At 45.2% G+C, this 24,526-nt stretch overlaps 1 protein-coding gene across 8 annotated transcripts in view; it reads left to right on the top strand.

Annotated features, from left to right (window-relative positions):
* The window catches only part of GFRA1 (GDNF family receptor alpha 1), a 220,242-nt gene that overhangs the window by 171,912 nt on the left and 23,804 nt on the right, over positions 1-24,526 (top strand). For all 8 annotated transcript variants that reach the window (XM_015148263.3, XM_077947603.1, XM_077947606.1 and 5 more), the window contains 3 exons: positions 8,752-8,861; positions 11,669-11,803; positions 15,503-15,684. In XM_015148263.3, the coding sequence (XP_015003749.2) occupies positions 8,752-8,861; positions 11,669-11,803; positions 15,503-15,684 (427 nt within the window). The remainder of the gene's footprint in view (positions 1-8,751; positions 8,862-11,668; positions 11,804-15,502; positions 15,685-24,526) is intronic.

Below are 24,526 nucleotides of genomic sequence, written 5' to 3'. Positions count from 1 at the left end.
TAATTAAATGAAGCCATGGTGGGTGACCTTTGCTGCCCAGGGTTCCTGAGCAGTTGACATGGAGCCTCTTAGAGTTCCAGAATAAATATCAGGCAACTTCAGGGATTTACTTCTGAAGGTGGAGGTGCTGCTGAATTCTGCCTGAAGCAAGTCCACACTGTTGGTCTAGAGTTTTAGGGTGTGGTTCTGCTGGTGAAAGATTGATTGAACATCTAGATTTCCATTTTTTTCTTGTGGCCAAAAGCCACAAAACTGATTTCTAAAGTTTGCCTGCAGAAATATAAAAGACTTATTGGGTAAGGTTTACTCTTAAAGAGTTTTATCATATTTGTCACCTGCAGTTATCCCATTGAATATCGGAGAGCTTTACGATCCTTTCATCATCCAGAAAACTTTACATTTCTTTTCTTCTTCAATTTCTTCCCTTAAAAACAAGTACTACCAAAGCTGAAGCTAGGTTTTCTGCATGAATGGATGTAGCATAGTATGGATAATATAAAACAATTTTATTTGACTTCATGATGCAGCACAGGGTTGTTTGAGATCTTGCTGTGCTCCCATTACTACTTAGAATTTGCTTGTACCACGACCATCGGTTTGCACATTGGGAGAAATAGGTGGAGGGCAGTGGATTCCTGGCTAAAGGGCAGCTCAGGGACATCCGATCTGAGGCTGCTGAAAGCCCCTTCCAGGTTGGAATGAATTTTCTTGCCAACTATCATGACTTGCTTTTCAAATTTGCCAGGTAGAGAGTACCTGTCAAGCCCTGTCAGCTGCTCTGTCGATGTTGACTGATGGCTGTCAATGTTCATGCAAGGTGGCTTCGGGAGGGATGCCAAAATTGATCAGATGCCAACCTAGACTTCCCTCTGGGGGCTACTGCAGTTTGATGCAATCAGAAAGGCTAAGAAAGCATCACCTCTGTGTCCTGCAGCCTGCTTTTGCTGAAACCTCAACCTGCAGAGATACCCAAGGCAGGACGCAGCGACCGTACGACGGGGGACTCCATCTGTATCGCCGGAACTCCCTTCTCAGTCCATGAAGCTTTGTCAGACCCCCTGTGTGTTAGGCTCAGAGTACAGTGACAGCAGCCTCCATGGCCCATGTGCTGGGCAAACTGCAAGGAGAACCCTTGCAGCCAAGAGCTGCCGAGGAGGCTGGCCAAGGAGCCAGAGGAGCAACAGTGATCGGAGAAGCCCCACGTATCAGGATGAGGCTGAGCAGGGATTTGAGGGGAGCAGGAATTGATCTGTACTTGGCCACAGGTGCCTTCCTGTCCCAGGAAACAAAGGCATTAGGAAAGGCTTGAAGGCTGCTTGGACCTTATGGTACTGTTTCTCACCAACATGTGGCCACAGTCTTGCTAAATTGCCATATGCTCATCAGTTGGCAAGGCTTTAATAATCCCACTACCGGTGCGAACCTGTGTTAAGGGACTGATGAAGATGTGCAGAGCTTTGCGTATCTGCACCTGGGGTATGTGGACCTCCCCAGGGCCTTTGTGTCTCTACACTCAGTCCTAGGCAGGGAGAGAATCTCGGCTCAGCTCCCCAGCTCCCAAGCTCTGCAGCCTACTCCTAGGCAAATACTAGGCCTTTGCTCCAGGAAGCCAGATGCACAGCACAGAGAGAAATAGTGACACAAAATAACACCCCCTGCAAAATGTATTTAATACAGGCCCTGGTTTCCTGAAGGATGCTTTCCAGATGTGTGTTACAGCAGACTGTGAGAGAATGGGGGCTAAGGTAATTTTCTAAAAACAGAAAGAGGAAAAATCTGTTTTGTGTCACTATACCAGACAATTACTGTTCCAGTGTTCTAGCCTTTTCATTCCTGGTCTAATATTAGCAGCATGTTTTTCTAATTATTTTTTTCTGCAAAAGGTATTAGCAGTTTTAACAAACTTACTGATATTTGGTCCTTTTTAAAATATATCCTTTTGCTCTAAGTCCCTGGGAAAAAGTAGCTTTTCTTAAAGAGACTTTATTTTATGAGTTCATGTAATGGAGAGGCTTTAAGTAACACCACAGATTCCTCACTTCAGACTTCTCAAATTTGTTTTGGTAAAAGTTGATGCCTTTAGTTACATAGATGTAGCCTGTTGAAAGTATGTAATATAACGGCCAGCAAAAGATAGACTAAGACACAGTATGTGTTTCTCTTTATTGAGCTTGTTGTGTGTTTTTGCAGCAAAGGCTGAACATTAGAATGAACCAGGAATTGGGGAGAACATGTGAAGGGATGGAAGTAAAAATTTTGCGGGCAACTGGCGTATTCTGGGTTCTGGGTGAGAAGCTTTATATAATTGTCATTTAAGTCTCACAGCAGACATTTAAAGTGACTCTACATAGCACCTGATATGGCACCATAGCACTGGTGCCATTTTCCAGGTAAGGAAACTGAGACTTGGGGAAGTTGAATAATTTGCTAAGATGTGAGAGGCTGCGTGAAAAGTGGAGCTGGGATTAGACACGAGATTGTGTCACTCCCAAGCCTGTGCACCTTCTTATCTATCATACTTTCTTTCCTCTAACTGACCCACTGAGAAAGCTTTCAGAAACTAAATGGTTTGAACTGAAAGCCAAGACTTTGAAGCTCTAATGTCCATGTTGGGTTTAGAGAAAAACTCCAGTGACTTATACAAGTAGATTGATAAGGGGATCCTGTCCCAAAGTTCTGGGTTTCTCCCGAGTGGTCGATATGGTCTGGCTGTGTCCCCACCCAAATCTCATCTTGAATTGTAACTTGCATAATTCCCATGTGTTGTGGGTGGGATCCGGTGGGAGATAATTGAATCATGGGGGCAGTTTCCCCCATACTCTTCTCATGGTAGTGAATAAGTCTCACGAGATCTGGTGGTTTTATAAGGGGAAACCCCTTTTGCTTGGTTCTCATTCTTCTCTTGCCTGCCACCACGTAAGATGTGCCTTTCACCTTCTGCCATGATTGTGAGACCTCCCCAGCCATGTGGAACTGTGAATGCATTAAACCTCTTTTTCTTTATAAATTACCCAGTCTCAGGTATGTCTTTCTCAGCAGCATAAAAACAGACTAATACAGTGGTCAAACCCTGCAGTGCTGTGCAGTCCCTGGTGGGGTACAACAGACTCCTTTATAAAGGGGGGCCTGATTCACTGATAGACTCAGTACCCTCCTGTCCCATCTGCATCCTCTGGCCCCTGCTGTGCTCCTGCAATATATTCAAAGTGACTGTCTGTCACATCTCTAAGGCCAGCAGAACATCAGAAAGAACGATGTAGTCAATGGTGGCAGGGGAAAGCAGGTATACACTTGATGACTGTAATAAAATCCCAGAGAAATTCAAGTCAGCCCCCACGCTTCTACTCTCCAGAGCCATTTTGGGCAGTTGGCCGTTCCTGTTCCTGTGAATGCCATCTGTGGCCACCTGCCATGTGACTCTGAGCAAGGCTTAACCTCTTTGGCCCTTACCTGTCTTGTATGTGAGACAAGGGATCCACTACAAAAACCTTGTTCTCAAGACTCGAAGAAAACCAAATCCCTTGACACTGAAATCATGAGTAACAGTAGGATGGAATATGGGTAAGAATAATAATGCTTTGAAAACAAGTGGGTTTTCCGCCCCTCTGTGTTGCTTTGAGCATCTCATAGACTGTGTTTCTGAGGTGGAAGGGAAAGCTAGGAGCTTAAACATAAAGCAACACACTCAGAAATTTTGGTTCATTAGAGTCAGAGCCTGGATCCCATTCAAGATCTTACAATTCTCAGTTGAAGGCTCAATTCCACCAACCACATGGCTTGTATCCAAGTATGGGATTTATTCTGGAAGAATATTTAAAGGATTATGATAATCCAGGATGAGTTAAATTGGGCATTACTGGTATGTTTTTACCTGTTTTCTATCATACTACTTTCCTAAAACTTTCACAGAGAAAGTAGGTAAATAATTTTCTCCCGGTTGTCAGAAGACCATCTGCTGTTTGAGACAAGTCTCCTAGATATTATTATCATTATAATTTTTCTATTTCCAGTTAGCAGTGTACTTCCTTTAATATGATGCTTTCTGCATAAACCATGGTTTCTGCAGATTTCCTAAGGTCATCTTGGTATTTTGTCTGCCTTTTCCTCTTCGTTAAGGGTGGGAAATTTTCTCTTACTGAGAGCGATACATTTCTACATTAGTACCTATTCATTTCCTTTTCATTTTCTCAGATAAAAACAATCAGAGCTCATCATTGCTGTCGTCATGGAGATTTCATGTCTCCAGAAGAAATCCAGTTGAGGAGTTTCTTTGTTAATCCCATACTGGACATTTAAGCTTTCTTGTTTGTATTCCAGCAGCCCAGGCAGGGAAGCCATTGACATTGATTACAATATGATTCATAACCCAGGGTGGGCAGGGGGAAGTGTGCGCAAAAGGAGCTGTCCTGGGGCACTGGAGCTGTGCATACAGTAGGTGCTCAGGCAGCAGTTGGTGACTGGACAGAAGCAGCAGCCAGAGCTCTAACAACATGTCAGCATCTTGGCTGTCCATGGAATCATGAACTCAACACAGGCACCGCCAGCCTCATTATCTTCCTGGGCCCCACCTTTCCCATCAGAGCCCCACTGTCTGCTGAACTGTCCTCATCCCGATTCTGTTCTCACCCCTCCGGTCTGAAGTCTTGACTTTCATTCTATTGATATCCACATTTCCGGGCATCCTCCTTTCTTTCTCCTCTTCTGGCCCTCGGTTCTTTGCTCTGGTTCAGGCTGCGGTCTCTTAGGGAACCATCCCTTCCCCTCCTGGCAATTTTCTTGCTCTTCCCATTGCTGCTGGAACAGTGAGGGCACAGAGTCTGAAGCATATCTTTGCTAACAATAGTGAGATCGAAGAGTCTCCCTAATGTGCAAATCTGATCATGTTACTTCTGGGTTTAAAATCCTTCAGTGGCTCCTACTGCTTTTAAGATAAAAACCTAAACCCTTAGATCATTCAAAGGCTTTCAAGACCTCATCAACATCTTTTCCCATCGCTACCCATTTGTATCTTGTGGCCTGGGCATCCTGAGTGAGTGACCAGTGATGTTGTGGGCGATGCATCTATTCAGTGCAGCGGTTGAGAATGATCTCCGGCTCTGGCATCAGGTTGAATGTGGTCATGTTCCAGCTCCATCACAGAGCTCTACAACCTAGAAGGAGTTGCTTAAAGGTTCTGTGCCTCAGTTTCCTCATCTGTAAAATGGGCTTGATTGGAAGTATCACCTAATAAGGTTGTTGTGAGAATCCAATGTATGAATACATGTCAAGTCATTAAATCAGTACCTGGCATGTACAAATACTTCATAGTTGTTATGCAGGTCTTATTATGAATGTGATTACTTTATACTTTGCTGCTTCCTTCTGTCTGGAATACCCTACTCGATCTTTAACCAATTCTACCCATCCTTTAAGTCTCAATCCCATTATCACAGCCTCTTGGAAACCAGCTTCTGCAGCTGTGTAATAGTAAAACCTTAAGTGGTAGAGTCAGAATGTATGACTTTAAATCCTCGTTCTGCTACTCACTCTTTTATTCTAGTCTAACTTCACTAAGCCTTGGTTTCCTTGTCTATAGAATTAGGATAATAAAATAATAATACCAATTATTTTGCTGTCATAAAAAGTAAGTTTGTAAAAATATACCTAACATGTACTGAACACTTCATTCATGGTAGGTTTTGTTTTTTGTTAGCAGCCATTCATTCTTACCTTTTATCAAGAACAAATCACTGTATTATAATAGTCTTTTTACTTGTTTTTCTTGGCACCTACATTGCGGGTTATATAAGTTCAAGGACAGGGTCTTTTTCATCATTTTATCTTGGCACTTGACACGTCAGCCAGTGGGATGGACAGGAATCCAGCTGTTGTGTCAATACATGTGACTATTTGTGTGCATAATTTAGGAGATGTTAGAGGATTATGATGGTAGGAGAAGGAGATGTTGGGAAGGAAGGATGTTTTAGTGGGATGGGGGAGTGGAGCTCTTTTCCTTCTTTGGAAAGTACTGAAGAGCGGAGGTTAATTGCTGTTGCCCTATTTCATTTGGCACAAGGGTGACTGGTGATGGGAGAGGAAGCCTGTCTGAGAAGGGCTGGGACTCAACTGGAGACATGATGCATGCATTATCAGTGGGATTTACTAACATCATACTGGTTCTTAAATAGAGTCATGCCAGTAAATATTTAACAACCGGTGCTCCAAGAACAACACAAAGCCCTGATGTATAGTGTTTGCTGGTTACTGTGGTGTAAATCCCCCCACCATGGCCACTCTCAAGCTGCCACTGCACTGTTATTAACCAACCTGCAAAATTCCTGAAATTGTACCAGTTCACCAGTGATGAGCTGGCCCCAGCATAGCGCTGTATAAACTGACTTCAGTGTTTCCATCTGTAACATGTGAATCCTATAATGTGAGCATCCTGTCTCCAAGTATAGCTGCCAGGGGGAGGTGGTCAAATGTGATGAAACGTGGAAATGTTAGTGTTTTAACAGTGCCGCATGCGCTCACCCTTACATCGAAACTCTCTTCCCATCCACTGGCTGTGTGTCATAAGGCCAGGATATGTGCCGATGATCTCTCAAAAAGCAGCCTGTCCAGAGTTCTGCTCAGAGCAGTATATTTTGTTTTATCCTCCCAATCGGGGCTATGCTTTCTGCAGCAGACTGACTCAATTAGCCTTTCATTCCAGAGTCCAATTGTGAGTCAATTCCGAGGTTGTTAAGCAAAATGAGTCTGGTGGCATTAGTCTCTCACTGAAGGACAGTAATCCTCATCACAGTGTTGTTCAGTTAATAGTCTGCTGGAGAGACTGTGAGAAACAGGAGATGTGGAGAAGGAGCGACCTTTTGTCTATCTCTGGGGGACAAGCCGGGAGCATGGGACTGCCAGGTCAGAGAGCTGTTCAGCAGCCAGGTTGTGTGAAGAACCGGAGCTCCAGCTGCCTGAACCTGCAGTTGGCCTTTGCAAAGTTAGAAACCCAGTGCCACTAGATCATTAACTTTCATGACCAGGAAAATTCTTTTGAAATTAACACTCAATCCAAGCTGGATGCCACTGGAGCCAGTTGAGTAAGCCCGAGCCATCTTTAGGGATTTCCTCTGAAAAATAAATCCTTTAGCCGGGCTACAGAAAATAGGCAGGTTTTATATCTTTCAGTGTGTTCCATTAAAGTCAGGAAACACCAGCGAGGCACGGACCGTGGTTGCTACTCAGGCGCATACACATGCGCACACCCCAGCTACATTCGGAGGATTTTGCCAAGGCACTTAGCTTCAGCACATGGCCATTTGGGGAGCCTTATACAGGAGCTCTCTGAGGAGTGTCAGGTGCTGTGCAAAGGAAATGAAGCAGACCTCCAGCATCTGCCCCAGGCATTCACCGCAATGGAGTCAGGCCCCCAGAACATAGGGAGCACAGAAGATAGGCTCAGATAGGGAAGCTTGGGCAAGCCTTGTTTACAAGGGTTCAAGGAGAGAACCCCACACAAACATGACTTTGCAGCATACTGCGGACTTGGATAATTTCATCAGGTCTTTGAATGCCCTTTCTAGTTAAAATTGCAGGAGATGGATGTGTAACGTGCTTCCTGTGGGCCTCTTAGAAACCTCTGTGATCCCTACATATCCTACCCGTCTTGGTTCCACCCAACCAAGCTTGTTTATGTCATACACAGCGTGCCAAGAAAACACAGCCTCTTAGGTGGAAAGAAGTAAAACAGCTCTGGGTGTGTCGACATCCAATTCTGGGGTGAATTAAAGACAGAAGAAAACTGAGACAACCTCCCATTGTCTCCTGTAATTGCCAGATAATTTAAATTCTTGTGAAGTCCATTGTGTTCTTCCATAGAAACAGAGCAGTTGTCTGCAGAGATGACCTCAGAGGTGGCCCAGCTCTCATTCAGGATTTCTCCAACAATATCCTCTTCAGACTGAAAAACATCCAGTTGGCCACAAAGAGCCCTCTTCTCCCCAGGCCAGCGTGTCTGCGGCTTCTGTCGCCTTCTGGGCCGCTGCATCTTCACTGCCACCCAGGGCTTCTGTGCGGACTGCGCCGGCCCCTGGAGAGATTCCAACGTGCAGGCAGCTGTTGCATCTTGCAGCGGCCTCTCCAGGCACAGCCTTGACCACAGGCCCACCCGCCCAGAGCAAGCCTCTCTGTCCCTCTTTCCTTCCCCTTCTGTTCCCCAAAGGCAGGCTCCTCCTCAGTGCCACTCGGCTGGAATAAATCACTACCCCTGGGCTGGTGGATGAGAGGTGACTTACAAGACAGAAACACACATTCTTAAAGCCAGTAGGAATTAGAGGAGCAGATGGGCTGTAGGATCCTATTTTGATGCCAGGGACATGTTTCTGTATAAAGTAAATATTTTCCCAGTGTGGATCTCCGGTGAGTGTGTGAAGCAGCATATTTCCTAAAGATGCAAATAAGTCTAGTCAGAAATAAATATTGAATGGAAACTTCAAAGCCTCTAGATTCCTCCAGTTATAGGCCCTGAAGACTTCTATCTGAATAAACAGAGACACACAGGTGAGCGAGGGCTGGGGAAAGGGACATTAGGTGGTTGAATGAGAAAGGATGCCAACAGTTTCTTAGCTCACGTTTTCTATGTATTTTGTGTGTATGTGTGTGTGCACGTGTGCAGAGAAAGGCCTATCAACAAAGGAATAAAGAAAACATGTCTGTCCAGAGGCTTAGGATGTTTTAAAGCACATTTCCACCCCCCCCACCCTTTTTTTCCTATTGTAGATCTCGCCTTGCGGATTTTTTTACCAACTGCCAGCCAGAGTCAAGGTCTGTCAGCAGCTGTCTAAAGGAAAACTACGCTGACTGCCTCCTCGCCTACTCGGGGCTTATTGGTAAGATCCGGGAGAAGCAGGATGGGAGAAGAGTGTGGTTTGCAAATACCTGTGTTCTTTCCATTGCACCCTGCTGATGTCTGCAGAAGTGAAAATCTCACAGTAACCTCTGGGCTGGGGTTTGGCTGTTAAATCCTTGAGGACATGCCTGGAAAGAAAAAAAAAAAAAAAAGAAGAGGAAAAGAAAAAAATGAGATAATGGATGCGCGAAAGGCAGAGGCCGGAAGCGGGGATTATTAAGGAGTGGGGAGGCTATGAGTGCTCAGATGGGCGAGGCGTCTCAGTTGGGAAACTGACCACGCAGAACAAAAGCAGAGAAAAAAGCGCTTGGTTATGGAAGAAGAAAGTGAGTCAAACAAAGTTAATTGAATTAGGGAACTTTGGAGAAAGAGAAGTCATTCAGGGTGGGGAAATCAAAAAGGCTGTTTCCCAGAAACAGCCCTTTGGAAATAAAAACCCTAAATACAGGGGCCCTGCTTGCTGTTAATGTTCTTGGTAATTCAACTCCCAGTGCACAGAGGGTGATTTAGGCTAAATTTTTTTTCCTGAAAACAGACATAGCAGAAACAGTATTTTCTGTCTTTCAAGACCCAAGGCTTTAGAAGAACCATGTTCTCAGCATTCCGAGCAGTGTGGTTACACATGACCACCGTGAGAGACAGAAGGGAAGCAAACTTGGACCCCTGGATACCAGGGCTGTCAGGGGGAAAGGCAGGTGTCCCAGGTACCAGGGACAGCAGAAGCCTTGGTGGCAGGGCTCATCCCAACTGGCATTTGAGAAGGAACACAAAGTGAAGGCTATGGAAGGGTGAGGAAAATCACAGTTGTCAGAAGCACAATGGCTCAGCCAGGGTGTGTGTTCCTGCCGGCTGTCTGTGTCAGGGTCACACACGTCACCAGCAGGAAGAACCTACCCTGAGAATGACAGCACAGACTACATTCTTTGTCACCAGAGCATCTTCAGGAGGCAGCTTTGGGAAAATCAACAACAGTACTTAATGCAGGGATAGGACAGGTTCCTGGTACACTCTTTACTCCCAACTTTTTGGAAGGATACCTGCCCTGCTGTGGGTAATAGCTTTCCCCAGATTCCCAGGTATTTTCTATTTTTATTGATTGGACCAATGAGTGTACCTTCCTTAAGCCAATACTCCAAACTTGCATTCACTCTCTCCTTTTCCTGAGTAAGTTAATCTCTACTAGGGATTACTTACCAACTATGGAATTGCAGAAATAACAAAAGTAGTCAAAGCATTCTCATTGTAAAAAGTGTTTTTAAAATACAGAGAAGCCCACAGAAGAAAATGTTGAGTATCTCCAACTCAACTCTAGCTGCATCTGCTAACAGTGTCTACATCTTATGGACATAAGATGTAATAAGTGGTCGGTAATCCGCAGGGTATATTTGGTTCAAAAAGAAAAGCAATTTTTTTCCAAGCTCCTCTAAGTCAATGGATGTAGTCCCTGTTAACACTTCAGTCAGTGCCCTTCCCAGATGTACCTGCTCCTTAACCCCTTTAGGAGGGGCCAAGGCCAGGTACTGCCAGCATTTCCGTGAAGTTATTCCTAGACTTGGCAAACCCTTACACACCTAAGGATGGTGAATGGAGGGCCCAATGGCAGAGGCAATGCATTGCATAGACCAAAATGTCTTTTTCTCTTGGGTCTGGATCTCTTTCTCCAACTTCTTTCTGTACAAGGCTTATTCCTACTTCTTCCATATATGCCAGGGGTCCACCGTGGCACCAGGCATATCCAATGGCCTTAACCTCCTCCCCTAGTGTTTAGGGTACCAGTTCCTTTCTCAATCAAAGTTAGGAGTTCCCTGTATGCAGTAGGTTAAAATGTTCATCCCAAGGTATCATGCGGTTTAAGTCAGTAAAGAATATAGGGCAAAGACAGTATGCCCTTTACTCAGAGAAGTTTAGAACAAACTTATTTTTCTGTTTGTGATCCAAATACACTCTGCGGACTATTGACCACCTATTACTTCTTACATCCAGAAAATATGTGAAAACAAAAGCCTTCTTGTCATCAGTGGGCATTGCCTGGTGTCAGCCACCCAGGAGAAGACAGTTGGTTTGGATTAAGTATAAATGCTTTGTGTGTTTGCGCCAGTGTAGAACTCATCAGAAATATCATGACAAGATGTAGGCAGGAGGGACCACCCAGCATTTCTGTTAGCACCATTGAGAGTCCACAGGCAAGACTCTAGGGGCCCTTGGCTTAGAGAATTTCCATTGTTTGTTTCCAGTTTTTTTCACAATGTGGAAGACTTTGTTTAGATCAGTTGAGAAGACCCCATATATACGTATATACATTCAGGGTGCGGGATAACCACTAGGAAGCTTCTAGCTTCCCTATGTCACTCCAAAGAAACCATTTGCTTCTGGGAGAAGTGGACTCAAAGTCCTAAACAAAATTGTTTAAGATATGTAAACCAGCTGTGTCTATTTATGAAGATTAATGACATTTTCAAGAAAATGCAAGGGATTTGGCAACTCATGCATTCTCTAAGTTAATTCTTTCCTACTCCACAGCATCCATACCATTTGTGCACAAAAGAATACCCTAAGTACAGCTCAAGGAGTTCTGTTATAATTTTTAAAGTAAATGTGTAAATTATTTTATGTGCTCAAGATAAATTGCCGAGAAAATGCACTGCTTAACATAATTTCCCACTCAGCAAACACAATGTTTGTAATTATCCACGGTGCATCCGCCGTCAGAGGAATATTGGTTTCTTTTTAGGCTCTGGAAAAAGTATCATGGTACAACAATAAATTGCCTTGTTTTTATTCTTTTAGGCACAGTCATGACCCCTAACTACATAGACTCCAGTAGCCTCAGTGTGGCCCCATGGTGTGACTGCAGCAACAGTGGGAACGACCTAGAAGAGTGCATGAAATTTTTGAATTTCTTCAAGGACAATACATGTCTTAGTGAGTTTGTAAAAAATAAGAAACAAACGAGGAAACGCGCTTTCTTCTCCGAGCTCCAGCTGTACCTCTTGTACCCTGTCCCTTGTCCCTGTACCTCTTTTTTCTTGTGCCTGCTTCCTCTCTCTGTCTGTCTCTCTCTCTTTCCTCTTAGTCACTGATGGTAAATCCAGCTCCTTTTGTGGCCACCCCGTGTCATGCAGCAGGGAACCCAGCAAGTGATGAACTGGGTGCCTCTAAGACTGTGAATCCAAAGGCCTGAGAGAGCAAGAGATTCAAATAACTGAGGGTACATTATGTGGGAAAGAACGCTTCTACCTGCAGATCAAATTTTGATCTTGGCAGCCTGCGGAGAGTCTGTTCCAAAGGTTCTTGAAACCTGGGCGGAATATACAATGTGAGAAGCTCAGACAAATTAGATGGGGATAGGCCTCCAAGGACTCTGAGAAAAATTAGAATGTTAACATCAATAGCCCCTTGGATGCTCAGGGCTGGCTCAGAGGAGAAGCAACAATTCTTGAGTAGGATAAACTGGCGATGCAGGCAGGAGGCTCAGGATGCCCGTTATCTCTGGAGGCAAGATAAGCACTGGGGAGGAGGGAGGGGGCTCCTGCTTGAAAGCAGAATCAGTTCTTATTGCAATGTCCTTTAGGCAGTTTGGAAACATGTTTCCCAAAGGGACAGGGATAGAGAGAAATGGTCGGATGCGAACAATGGGCATTCATCAAACTCCAAAAGCACAGTGCCAGGACTCACATATATCCACCCAGATGTGCATGCCCTAGATGACGATCCAGCTGAGATACTTGAAAATTTCCACACACTCTGTGGCAGTTACCATTTATTGGGTATCTTCTGCGTGTTCAAACGCACTCTATAGCGAGCGTAAAATATACATTCTCATTTACTGTAATCTGCACAAGAGTTCTCACAGACATAGGTGGTTTTCTCCTGCCATACAGCTGAGTACAGCCTGGTAATTCACATAGGCCATGTATGCCACAGTTAGGATCCAAAGTGTGATTCCTTTTGCAGTCCCCTGTGTCCTAAGAGCTTTGTTCACCCCAATGTTGAAGAGCCTGTTGGATGAGAACATAGGCCTGAACTTCAGGAACCAGGTCAGTCTGACTTCCTGGTGGGAGGGGTGGACTAAGTTTATAGGAATCAAGGCTCAGCCACCCACCCCTCTGAGAGCCCTGTCTTCAAGTGACAGTTTCTCCATGATGCTTGGTTGGTAGCTATAATTTACTATGCACACACACACACACAAAAAGCTTTTGAGTGTTACTCTAAAACTTCCTCATCATTTACTTTGTTGAAAGTCATTTGCTTACTAGGCACTTCAAATAATGTGGCTGTAGTCAATTGCTTTGGTCCTCTTAAAAATAAAACAAGCTTTTGGATTCTTAAGTGAAATTCGCACCCACAAAAGTAGTGTCAAGTGTCAAGTAAGGAAACCTTCACTACGACATTGGGGCATACCAAGGAATCACAACTTGGACCTCTTGTTTGGTCTTGACCGAAAATGTGTGTGTGTGTGTGTATTTCCTCTTTCACATCCCATAGTCTTCTGGCAGAATGCAAGTTTTAACGAAGATAAAGCAATGACAATGGAGGTCAGTGTAGGAAAAGATTTTGCTCACGCTGGCTGGAAAACTTCTCCCTCACAGGGAAATTAAAGTTGTTCCTGCTGTATAACCTTTTTGACGAAGGAGAGAATAGTCTGATATCTCATTGTTAATGACTTTTCAATAAAAATAAATGCATTTTGTCTGCATCAGGGGCCAAAGACAGCCAGAATTTTCCACAGTCATTCCATTTCCACTGTGACTAGATGGGGCACAGAGCCCCAAAGACACAGGGCCATCAGTTCAATCTCTTGCAACTAGAAGGAATTGCAGTTTGTAGATTCCAGCCCAAATGTAGAAACTTAATTCCACTCCCTTCAGATTAAGCCTAACCTCTCCCAGATTTTCCTGTCATGAACACAACTCTAGCCAATTGTTTATTTCTAGTCTGGGGGAGGAAACAGTTGTTTTTAAGCCATGTGCATGACAGATGTATGGGGAAGAGACAAATGGGATGGAGCTGAGGTTAGGTATCAGTGGCCTTCACTGAGGTCTTTATTCAGATGGCACCTTCACCAGAAGGCCTTCCTGGATCCGTTTATGTAAGTACCAACTCTCTCTCCCCACTCAGTGCTTCTGGTGCTCCCTTGCTTCATTTTCTCCAAGCATTTCTCACTGCCTAATGTATTATATATTTCACTTATTTGCCTGCACAATCAGAATGTGATCTCCATGAGGGCATGGACTTTTATCTTTTGTTGCTATTGTTGTTCACTGCTGTGTGCCCCATGCATAGTTCAGTGCCTGGCACTTAGTAGATATTCTGTTAACATTTGAATGAATGAATGAATGAATGAGCAAGTAAACAACTGAACTGCTGATTTGGCAAGGCAAACACACTGGGAAAAGCACAGGTAGTTGCAAGAAACTGTGAGTCTCTTGAATCTCCATGTTTTAAGCAAAAGCAAGGGTAGCAGTGGTGGTTCTTCTGGGCATTAAGGGAACTGGTCCCTGTGCGCCTCTTTCCCTGCCTCACACTCACCAGTTAAGCCATGGAACATAGCTGGGAGCATAAAAAGCATTTACATTAATTTGAAGCTGTTTCTTACAGCCCCCAAAAAGGTAAAGGTGCAGAAAACAAGCTTCCAATTTACTGAACTTAAAGGATAACAATTTTAGAACAAAATGTCACTTCTAAGAGGAAGATTAGGCTTAAATTATTCTGTCTTGTATATCGAAAAATGCCAACTAAGAGTCATATATTAACAATTTGCACATTCAGGTCCCAAATGGAGGAGTTTGATTTTTTATACAATGAATATGAAATTTAAAAAAAAAAATCCTAAATCCAGGCCAAATCCCCAAAGACCTGATTAGAAACTGTTTTTTATTCATTTTGGGGAGCGGAACAACACACAACCAATTTACTCTTGCCATAAAAACAATCTAATCCTATGAAATTGTAATAAGCTTTTAAAGTTTCACATTTTAAACTTTTCATTTAAGCAGGGCTGCTTCTACCTAATTATGCAGATTTTGTTTGGAAGACTGGAGCAGAAAAGGAAAAAATAATCCTACTTAAATGTTTACTAGACATTGATGAGATTTGGGGTAGATTTTTTTTTTTTAAAGAAACTGGTTCCATTTTGCCTGCCATATTAATGGGAATGCCATTGAATTGCCTCAGTTTCGTGATTAGGATTTTTTTTAAAAAGCACTAGTTTCCTTTTAATATAGAATATTGAGAGAGCACAAGAATTTTCTTGGAAAATAGAACAGTTATGATCCCAAGTAACAGTACTGAGTCTGGGTTTCAAAGGGCTTGACTGATAGATATTTCAGGGCAAGGATCTTGCTCAGCACCTGGCACATAAATAGGAACATAATAAATATTTGTTGCATTCTGAGCATAGCTAAGTGTCCAGCTCAGGGTTTCATGACTGAATTGATTTTTGAACACCTGACTCCAAAGACTGGCTCTCAGTACGTATAGGGCAAATGGATGGATGCGTTTTGTTCAGAAAAGTCCAATGCTATAATCAGAATTTCTAGTGTGCCTCTCTGGCTGTGTATATCCTGTCTGTTACGTTTGCTGCTTGACTTTGAAATTGGATTTCCTCCTGTTTTACTGCAGAAAATGCAATTCAAGCCTTTGGCAATGGCTCCGATGTGACTGTGTGGCAGCCAGCCCTCCCAGTGCAGACCACCACTGCCACTACCACCACTGCCTTCCGGATCAAGAACAAGCCCCTGGGGCCAGCAGGGTCTGAGAATGAAATTCCCACTCACGTTTTGCCACCGTGTGCAAATTTACAGGTGAGAAATGCGTCCCGATTCCTTGTTAGGGCTCCCTTCCTGGTGTGGGGGAAACACGGGCAGACTCATTTTCCGAAGTGTATGCAGAGATAGATGACAAATGGTGCTCAGGTTTGAGTCTTAAAACTGCATTTTAAACACAGCCAGTGAAGATTGTGATGTGTCTTATAGTGGAGAGAAAGTCAGACTATGGAACTGACTCTGTCATTTACTGGGAGTGTGGCTTGTTTCTGGCTCTACTTTCTTTACCTATAAAACGAGCGCTCTGGGGAGATGCGTCTCTGAAGTTTTTGTGCGTGGGGTTGTCAAGTTGGCTTGTTACATATTTATTATGCTGATTCTGTGTTCTCTGCAAAGCAGCAGCATAATAAAATGAAAGGAGCTCTTGAGTTTGACATCACCACATGGCATGGAGTATTTAACTGTCTCTAAAGGTAAACCAGAGACAGTGTTGCTGGTTAACTCCCATGCAGAGCGCTTGATGGGTTGGTTCTTCCGAAGCAAAAACAAGTGCTCTTTGGCAGTAGGAGGAGCCGCGAGGAGGCACAAGCTGCCCTGCAAACTCCCGCATGTGGACACAGTCCAGTGAGAACGGTCAAGAACATTCTTTGGGGTTAATCCAGGTCTGCGAGGGCAGAACCACAGCAAGATAGAAGTGGTGATTTCCTGTCTTCAGTCAAAAGCAGAGTCTTTATCCTGCCTTTTTATTGATTTTTCATAGTAATGAGTACTCAGCTATTTGGCAAGACATTTCTTATTTGTGTGTTCACAGGGTACCCTCACATTCTTTACCCCTTTGAGTGTTATCCTCCTGACGACTGCCAGAGAGATGCTATCACTATAGTATTGTAGCTTCTTTGGTTTGAGGACACAGGGGATCAGAGAAGGATCACTCTTGCTCAAGTCTGCAGAGCTAATGCATCACAGAGCCAGCACTGGGAACCCAGGAGCCTCATTCTTTCCATGATTTTTCCTGTATTTTGAGGGCAGTGGTGACCACATGGTGACTTCTGCCTCCCGCTATGCTAGAGAAGGGGATGTTTGGTGGCCTTTGTGCCAAGCACTGTGCTGTCGCCTCATGCTCATCACTGGAGCACATCGAGGCCCCCAGCCCCCATCAAGGGTCAGCCTGACTAGAATTCTCACAAGATGCCTTCTTTCACCAAATATCACCTTGACCTACAACCCACTTAATTCCCTAGAAAGTGTCGGAAGCTGGTTTTGATTTCCTTGGTATCTTAAGACCCCTCTTCATCTTGGATGTCCTCCGTGCCATTCATCTGAGCTTGTGTGTCCTTTGTCCTCCTGGTTCTCCACCTCAGACACACAGTCTCAGAGACACTCACACACACAAAACACTAAGGAGAGGCCGATAAGGAAATGGCACAGCCCAAGGTCAACCAGATGTGCTTCATACTTCTAAAGCATTTCCTGGGCAGGTACTCTCTCCAAAGCACTGTGCAGAGAAAGCCAGAGCCAGGAGGAGCTCTGGGAAATACTATGGCATGGCATTGCTCCATCCTGCAGCGAGGCCCTGAGTTTCAGAGCAGGGAAGTGATGTGTTCAGAGTCCTCCAGCGAGTTGAAGGCAGGCCTAGGGCCAGGCAGGGAACAGGGTCTCTTCTCCATCTCCAGCGGGTGCTCTGTACCCTGCTTTCTCCTAGGTCAGCTTTCCAAGCTACTTGGGCCCATTCAGATTCTGGTGTCAGTAAAGACAAGTGGCCAGGTGAGGGGCAGGGTCCTATTATCATAAGGTGATCATAGGAAGCCAGTGGTGGTTTCTGGAAAGAAAAAGCAAGTTCTGGCTACCACAAAACCAGCTTCTTTTCTGCACATGTCTCAGTGCACAGAGGGTGACTGCAGAGGCAGCGTTCAGTGTTCAGCCTGAACTTAATAAACACAGTGTTCAGTGTTTATTAAGTCCCTTCTCTGTTTTAGAAACTTTGTGGAGACAGGCATTCAAAAACAAAAGTTGCCTTGTCAGTAAACTTAGAATACCGGGCGAGATGCAACTTGTCCACATTTTTGGAAGTTAAAAGGCAACATCTCAGAATAGCCATCACTGGAAACTCCATGAAATTGGAGTTTCCCACATGAGAGGAGAGGGGTCTGTCAGCCCTAGGAGGTGTTCTCTTCCACACCGCCCGCCCCTACCCCACTGCCCAAATCCTAGCTCCTAACTTGAGCTCCCTGTGGTACAGTGCAGTACATGGCTTGGCCACATAGATAGCCAAGGTTTTGCCCCTAACACAGATCTGTCCAGACACCTTTCCCTGCAAGGAGGATCTGTACTGCCTCAGGGTTGTCCCAGCAACATCAGGGAACACAGGAGCTCTATTCCCCAGAAACCATGCCTTTCCTTTCCTGTTAGTGATAGGAACTCTGCTTTCTTTTTTTTTTTTTTTTTTTTTTTTTGAGACGGAGTCTGGCTCTGTCGCCCGGGCTGGAGTGCAGTGGCCAGATCTCAGCTCACTGCAAGCTCCGCCCCCCGGGTTTACGCCATTCTCCTGCCTCAGCCTCCCGAGTAGCTGGGACCTCGCCCGGCTAGTTTTTTGTATTTTTTAGTAGAGACGGGGTTTCACCGTGTTCGCCAGGATGGTCTCGATCTCCTGACCTAGTGATCCGCCCGTCTCGGCCTCCCAAAGTGCTGGGATTACAGGCTTGAGCCACCGCGCCCGGCCGGAACTCTGCTTTCTAAACAGAAGGACAAAAGTAAAATTAGGAGTTTGTGACTGCCTGGCCAACATGGTAAAATCCTGTCTCTACTAAAAATACAAAAATTAGCTGGGCATGGTGGTGCACGCCTGTAATCCCAGCTACTAGGGAGGCTGAGGCAAGAGAATCCCTTGAACCCTGGAGGCGGAGGTTGCAGTGAGCCGTGATCATGCCGCTGCACTCTAGCCTGGGTGACAGAGCAAGACTCTGTCTCAAAACAAAAACAGAACAAAAAGTAAAGCGTGATGTTTATCTCTGGGCTGCTGTTTAACTCCTTGGGAGAGGGGGACATGAAGACTTGGGGCTGTCGAGGAACAAAGGGTGGCTCTAACCATACCTCTCTTCCCTGTAATATGCACTGTCCCCACATATCCTGTAGCTAAGCAGCATTTCACTCCCAGGGAGCCCTTAGGGTTCCAAGGAACCTCACTTTGACTTCTAAAATGATGACCTGCATGAGCCCCTTTTTGCATAAATGAGGCAGGGAATAAGGGATGAGGGCAGGGGAGGCAGCCAAGTCTGTTTCAGACCCTGCTCTTGTCCTCACCAGTATGGTAGCCTCTGAAAGCGTGCTAACCTCTCTAAGCCTCAGCTTCCTCATCTACAAAGCACATATATGGCTTAGCTGCTGGAGTTAGGATTCAGTGGAGCAGAGTGAATGTTCCAGAATGGCGCTTTATGAATGTCACATGCAATTTGCTGTCTGATCCCAAGTCAGTGGCCACTTAGTCCCTTTATAACAGATGGAAGGTGGTGCTGTGCTTCCTTGGGGGCGGGTGTTGGGTGTGTGCTACAGACATTGGTGGGAGGTTACACTAACAGGTGTGTAGTTTATTTTATTTTTCAAAACCTTCTGTGTGCTTTGTCCTCTGTACTCCTCACAGCAGCCCCGTGAGTCAGGTGTGGCAGACATCCTTGCCTTTTACACATGGAGCAACTGAGGCAGAGGTTTGTGACATATCCAGGATCACACAGTAATTCTCTAGCAGACCAAGATTTCTAACTTTGAGGTCAAGGCACTTTTGCCTTGCTCCATGACCCTTGGACAACTGGGATTCTTTCTCTGGATGAAGAACAGACAGCAGGGAAGAAGGAAAGAATAAGAAAGGAGAAGCTGGTTTTAAGAGAGCCGCATGTCCTCGTTCCTCCTGAGGTTCACTAATGCAAATAAGGGGGACAGAGGCAAAGTTCTGACTTCAGACTGGGTTTCTTTCTTCATGCCTCAATTCCAGGAGACAGTATAGGGGAAGGACTGAAAGTTTGCCAGTAACATTTTTACAGCTGCTGATTTTCTAGGGTGACCTCTATGAAGAATGGTTGAAAGGATCATCTGCGGCTAGAGGATCGGGGGAATGAGAGAGTGATGAGTGAAGGGCCTTCATCCCGAGAACATGGTCCCTCCAGCTGATTTAGGATTCTTGCCTGGGCGGAGGGCTCCCAGGAGACTCATTCTCCCCATCTGACCCTCCTCTGCCTGCATGGCCGTCTCCAGATGAATTACCATTTGCTGGAGAGGAGGGAGGGGGGTCCTAGAAATATCTTAGAATGGCGTTTGTCCCAGCCACATGTGTCATTACTCAGAATAGAACTGACTTTAACCAGCTTGGGATCCATTGGTAACAGATTCAGAGAAAGTCAACTATCTTTGGCAGCTCTAAAGTTCACTTCCCTTGAGAAGCGCCCTCTTGTAATATTTTAAAATATACAATAATATGAGAAAACTCTTGGGGACTTGAGTTTCAGTCTTAACATTTGAGATAGATTTCCCCCTTGGAAGGGAAGAAACACGAATAAACATTTTCGAAAGTCTGCTCTGAAGTGTAATTATCAACAAACCAAACGCAGTTCTGTTTGGGGAACTAGGTGGCTTTGGATGTGGAGAATATAGGACGCATCCATGGTTCCTATGAAAGGCTCTGCTTTAAAAAAGGAAAGTTGATTGATTAGTATAAAATGTTACAGAAATGTCCAAGTGCTAACCCCCTGAGGTGATAAAATACCGGGTTTTGGGTAACCCGCCAAGCTCCCATGTCAGGATTAATTGGCAGTCATATTACTGACAAGCATAGCACAGGCTGTGCTATTGTTGGCCTGTTCCTTCGACTTGTACGAAATGGTCATATGGAAAACAAAGAAACATTAATAATCCTACCAATTACTTCATCTTCCGTGCACTGGAGTGGTCTGGTAGCTGGAAAAAGCTCAGGATATTTAAACCAAATGGACTTTGTATGTGTGTGTGACTTATTTAAAGTAAATATCTTTGGAGCATTAGAAAAATTCTCTATTTTGCATCACTGTACACTGACTGCTTAACTCTGGTGGCTTACAGTGAGGACGTCTTAATGTGGTGTTGGTCAACCTCTGATTTCTGTGGTCAAATAGAGTAACAAGGATTGGGAGCTACAGCCTTGGGACTCCGGCCCCCTGAGAAGGTTTCACTGCCTCTATCCCCCTTCAGCCCCTTGCCCCTGGAAATGCTGTGACAGACCATAGGGCACATGCTCAGCCCCAGGGCGAGCAGAGTAGGTGAGGATAGCTGTGGGCAGTTGGCAGGGGCTCCAGTAAACTAACCACATTCAAAGTTAGATAATTTTTTTGTGAGTCACATAAAACACATCTGTGGGTGAGACATGGAGGACCAGTGTGACACAGCTCATCCTGGTGGGACTTTTAAAACAGTATTCTAGAAAGAAACCACAAAGCAGCTCACCCAATCATGAAAGAGATGAAGGGTTCATGTGGATAATCTTCGAAAGCATGCTTCTTGTTAAAATCAACCATGCAGAGGGCAGCTGCCCTGCCCCCTCACCACTCCACCAGTAGCTGCCTGGTCTTCTCTGGCCGTCAGACCATGCTAACCCTAAGGGGTTCAGAGTAGAGACACCGCCGGCCCCTCTTTGTGCGGGGTGAGGGCAGAGGCCTGGGGGGTGGGCATCCGCCTGGAGCAGAGAACCTGCCACATTCACTGGATTTCAGCCTAGGTCCACTCCTTCCCAGCCTCCCAGCAAAGCCTCAGTACATTTCCTTCTCCCCCCGGGGTCGTGTCAAGCTTAGAAAACAGGTACTTGTAGGATGCAGCCTAATGTTTGCAGAGTGGCAGGAGGGATGGAGGGCAGACCTAATCTGTTTAACTCCTAATCTGCATTCGAATATTGAAAATAATCTATATTTAGATGGTCCCTTCCACCCTCTCCCCACGGCCCCAGTACTTCCTCAGAGCCAAAGTCCATTTGTTCCAGATGGGGCCAGACCAGACCAGACATGATTTCAAAACTCTTCTTTGTGGGGGTCAACCCCCAAAGTCTAGATGCGGCGGGAAGGCGATTATCCAAGCCTACCAAATACCCAGGACTCCACTGGCTGTGACCAAGTGAAAATTTTAAGTGTCGAGTTTTAAAAGGAAAGCTGCCAATGGGCGGTCTGTAAATCATTTGTGCCAGCAGACTGACCCCATTATGTCAGCTAATCCTGGAAATACAGGAGGTAAATTTCAATCTTCTAGCACGGAGCACTTAATCAATATTCTAAATGTTTTTCTTGCAATTTATGCTAGCAGAGCAATGGGGTGCTTTGGCGGCCCGTTAATCTTCCACCAGAGAAGAGGCACTTGAGAGCCAGTCCAGGGTGCTGGGATTTTGCACAGGGTGATAGACCGGGAGGAGAGCAGGCCTGGGAAGATGGAAGTGAGGAAAGAGAGGTGCTTATTTCCACATCAAACTCCAGGAAGGGGGTTAACCCCCTCTCCTTACCCCTCCCCTCCAAGTAGGGTGAAGCAACCCTGAGAGCATTTCTTCTGCACTTTCCTTTTCACCCATGGTTGACAGTCTAAGAGTTGGTTTTCCAGGAAAAGCTTCAGCTTTGGAGTTAGTTGGACCTGAGTAAGAATCCTGGCTCACCTTCTATGGCTCCATGACCATTGCTTGGTTTTTACCCTGAATCTCTGCTGTAAAACACCACTGAGCTCTTGGTTTTTTGTGAGGAATAAAGAACAGTGCAAGTATGCAAAGAGCCCAGGCACAACAATGGGCTGACCCTTGGCACTGGGGGAAGCGGCCTCCACTATTGACATGGTTGGTGAGATGCATTAGAGATTTTGACACAGGACGCTGGGGCCAGAAAGGAAGAGCTGCTCTCAGGAGCGGGGATGGGGGCAGGGCACAGAGGAAGAAAGATGGAGCTCTTTAGATTGTATTGTGCCTTCTTAATTAATAAGAAGGGTTTGAGGCCGGGTGCGGTGGCTCATGCCTGTAATCCCAGCACTTTGGGAAGCCAAGGCGGGCGGATCACCTGAGGCCAGGAGTTTGAGACCAGCCTGACCAACATGGAGAAACCCCCTCTCTACTAAAAATACAAAATTAGCCAGCATGGTGGCACATGCCTGTAATCCCAGCTACTCAGGAAGCTGAGCCAGGAGAATTGCTTGAACCCAGGAGGCGAAGGTTGCGGTGAGCCAAGATCGTACCATTGCACTCCATCCAGCCTGGGCAGCAAGAGCAAAACTCCGTCTCAAAAAAAAAGGTTTAAGCTGAATGATATCCTGCCAGTTCTAAGATGTGGTCTTGGTAGAAAGTCCCAGGGAGGAGGGGAAGGAGGAGAATGTTCTTTGGACACCAGACCAAGAAGGAAGGGAAACCAAAGGCAATAAAAAAAGGACTAGGTCTTGGATTAGAACTGATCCAAATTCCATCTCTCCGTGCATCTCCTGGGAGCTTCATCTGACTAATCTGCTTCTTGGAGCTGTGACTTGGAGCTGCCACTCTGGTCAGATCTTGGTCCAGCCTGGTGACCAGAGTGGAACTGGCTGCCAGGGTCCCTGCCACATCTTTTTAACCAGTGCCGACAATGGGAAGAGGTGATGTAGTTGTTAACAGGAAACATTATTGGTTTCAGAGAAGACAGTATTTGAGAACTAGCCCTGCCTCTTAGCCTCAAAGCCCAGGACTTTGCAGTCTTTGCCATATCTGCACTCCACTGATCCTATTATTTGCTCCATCTTTATCTTTAAATTCAATTATGAGCTATACTTATTTATATGCACACCACTGCCTTTGAGACTCATCTGAAGCTGTTACTAACATATGTGAAAGCATGAGTTCAATGTGCTTTCTCTATATTAAAATCAGTATATAAATATTAAAATTAAAACCATAAAAAAGTTTGCATGCTACCTAAAATGATGTCATGTACCACCCGCAGTCCCCAAGCCCCACTTTGGAAAACATTATAAACCATCTAATCCTATGACAGATCCCAGAACAATTCGCTTTGATAACTTAGGTCACCCCAGCTTTTTATGGCCAGGCATTAATAAAGCAAATGCGTACACAGTGCCTCCCCTGAGTAATCCTCACAGTAACCTCAGAAGGTCAGTACTATTATCATTCCCATTTTTCAGACAAGAGACCCGAGGCACAGAGATACTTGATCAGAAGAGGAGCAAGAGCAAAGCAACGTTCCTCCCTGCCCTGTTTTAAATGGCTACACCGTATTGCCGAAACCAGAGCACTTTAAACATTGTGTTTCTGGGTAACATTATGCATCGCTATAGATTAAATCAGTCCCTAAATTCTTGTTGAACATCTGGCAGACTGAAGTGTCAGATTGGTTCATAAATGAGCGTGAAGAAAAGTAATGATGCCTATTCTGACACCAACTAGTAGACCGCAGTACAACTCAATTCCGAGCTAACCTCTCAGGGTGTGTCAGACTCCACAGGTTATGGGCGTGGTCCACAATAAGACGGCCCTTGCTTCAGATGCCAGCCACACTTCGGGGTTCCCAGGCCACCTGCACTTCTGACCAACTAGTTACAAATTCAGGGGTTCCCATGACCCCCTCAAGTTCATTTCACTAGAATGATTCACAGAAATTCACAGAAATCAGGAAAGTGCTACAAAACCTAGGATTACAGCTTTATGATCAGGGTACAGATCAGAACCAGCTAGATGAAGAGATGCCTAGGGCAAGGTCTTGGGCGGGGGGTTCTCCAATGGAGAACTTCTCTGCCTTCTCCCCGTGGAATTAGGGCTTGTCACCCCCTTGCCGCATTAATGTATTTGCTGCCCAGGAGCTCAGTTTCCAAAGTTTTTGTTAGAGTTTTATTAAATAGGCACTATTGATTGAAT

This window comes from Macaca mulatta, chromosome 9 (genome assembly GCF_049350105.2).
Source record: "Macaca mulatta isolate MMU2019108-1 chromosome 9, T2T-MMU8v2.0, whole genome shotgun sequence".
Taxonomy (NCBI): domain Eukaryota; kingdom Metazoa; phylum Chordata; class Mammalia; order Primates; family Cercopithecidae; genus Macaca; species Macaca mulatta.
Note: the sequence above shows the minus strand (reverse complement) of the source record. Positions and strands in the feature narration are given on the sequence as shown.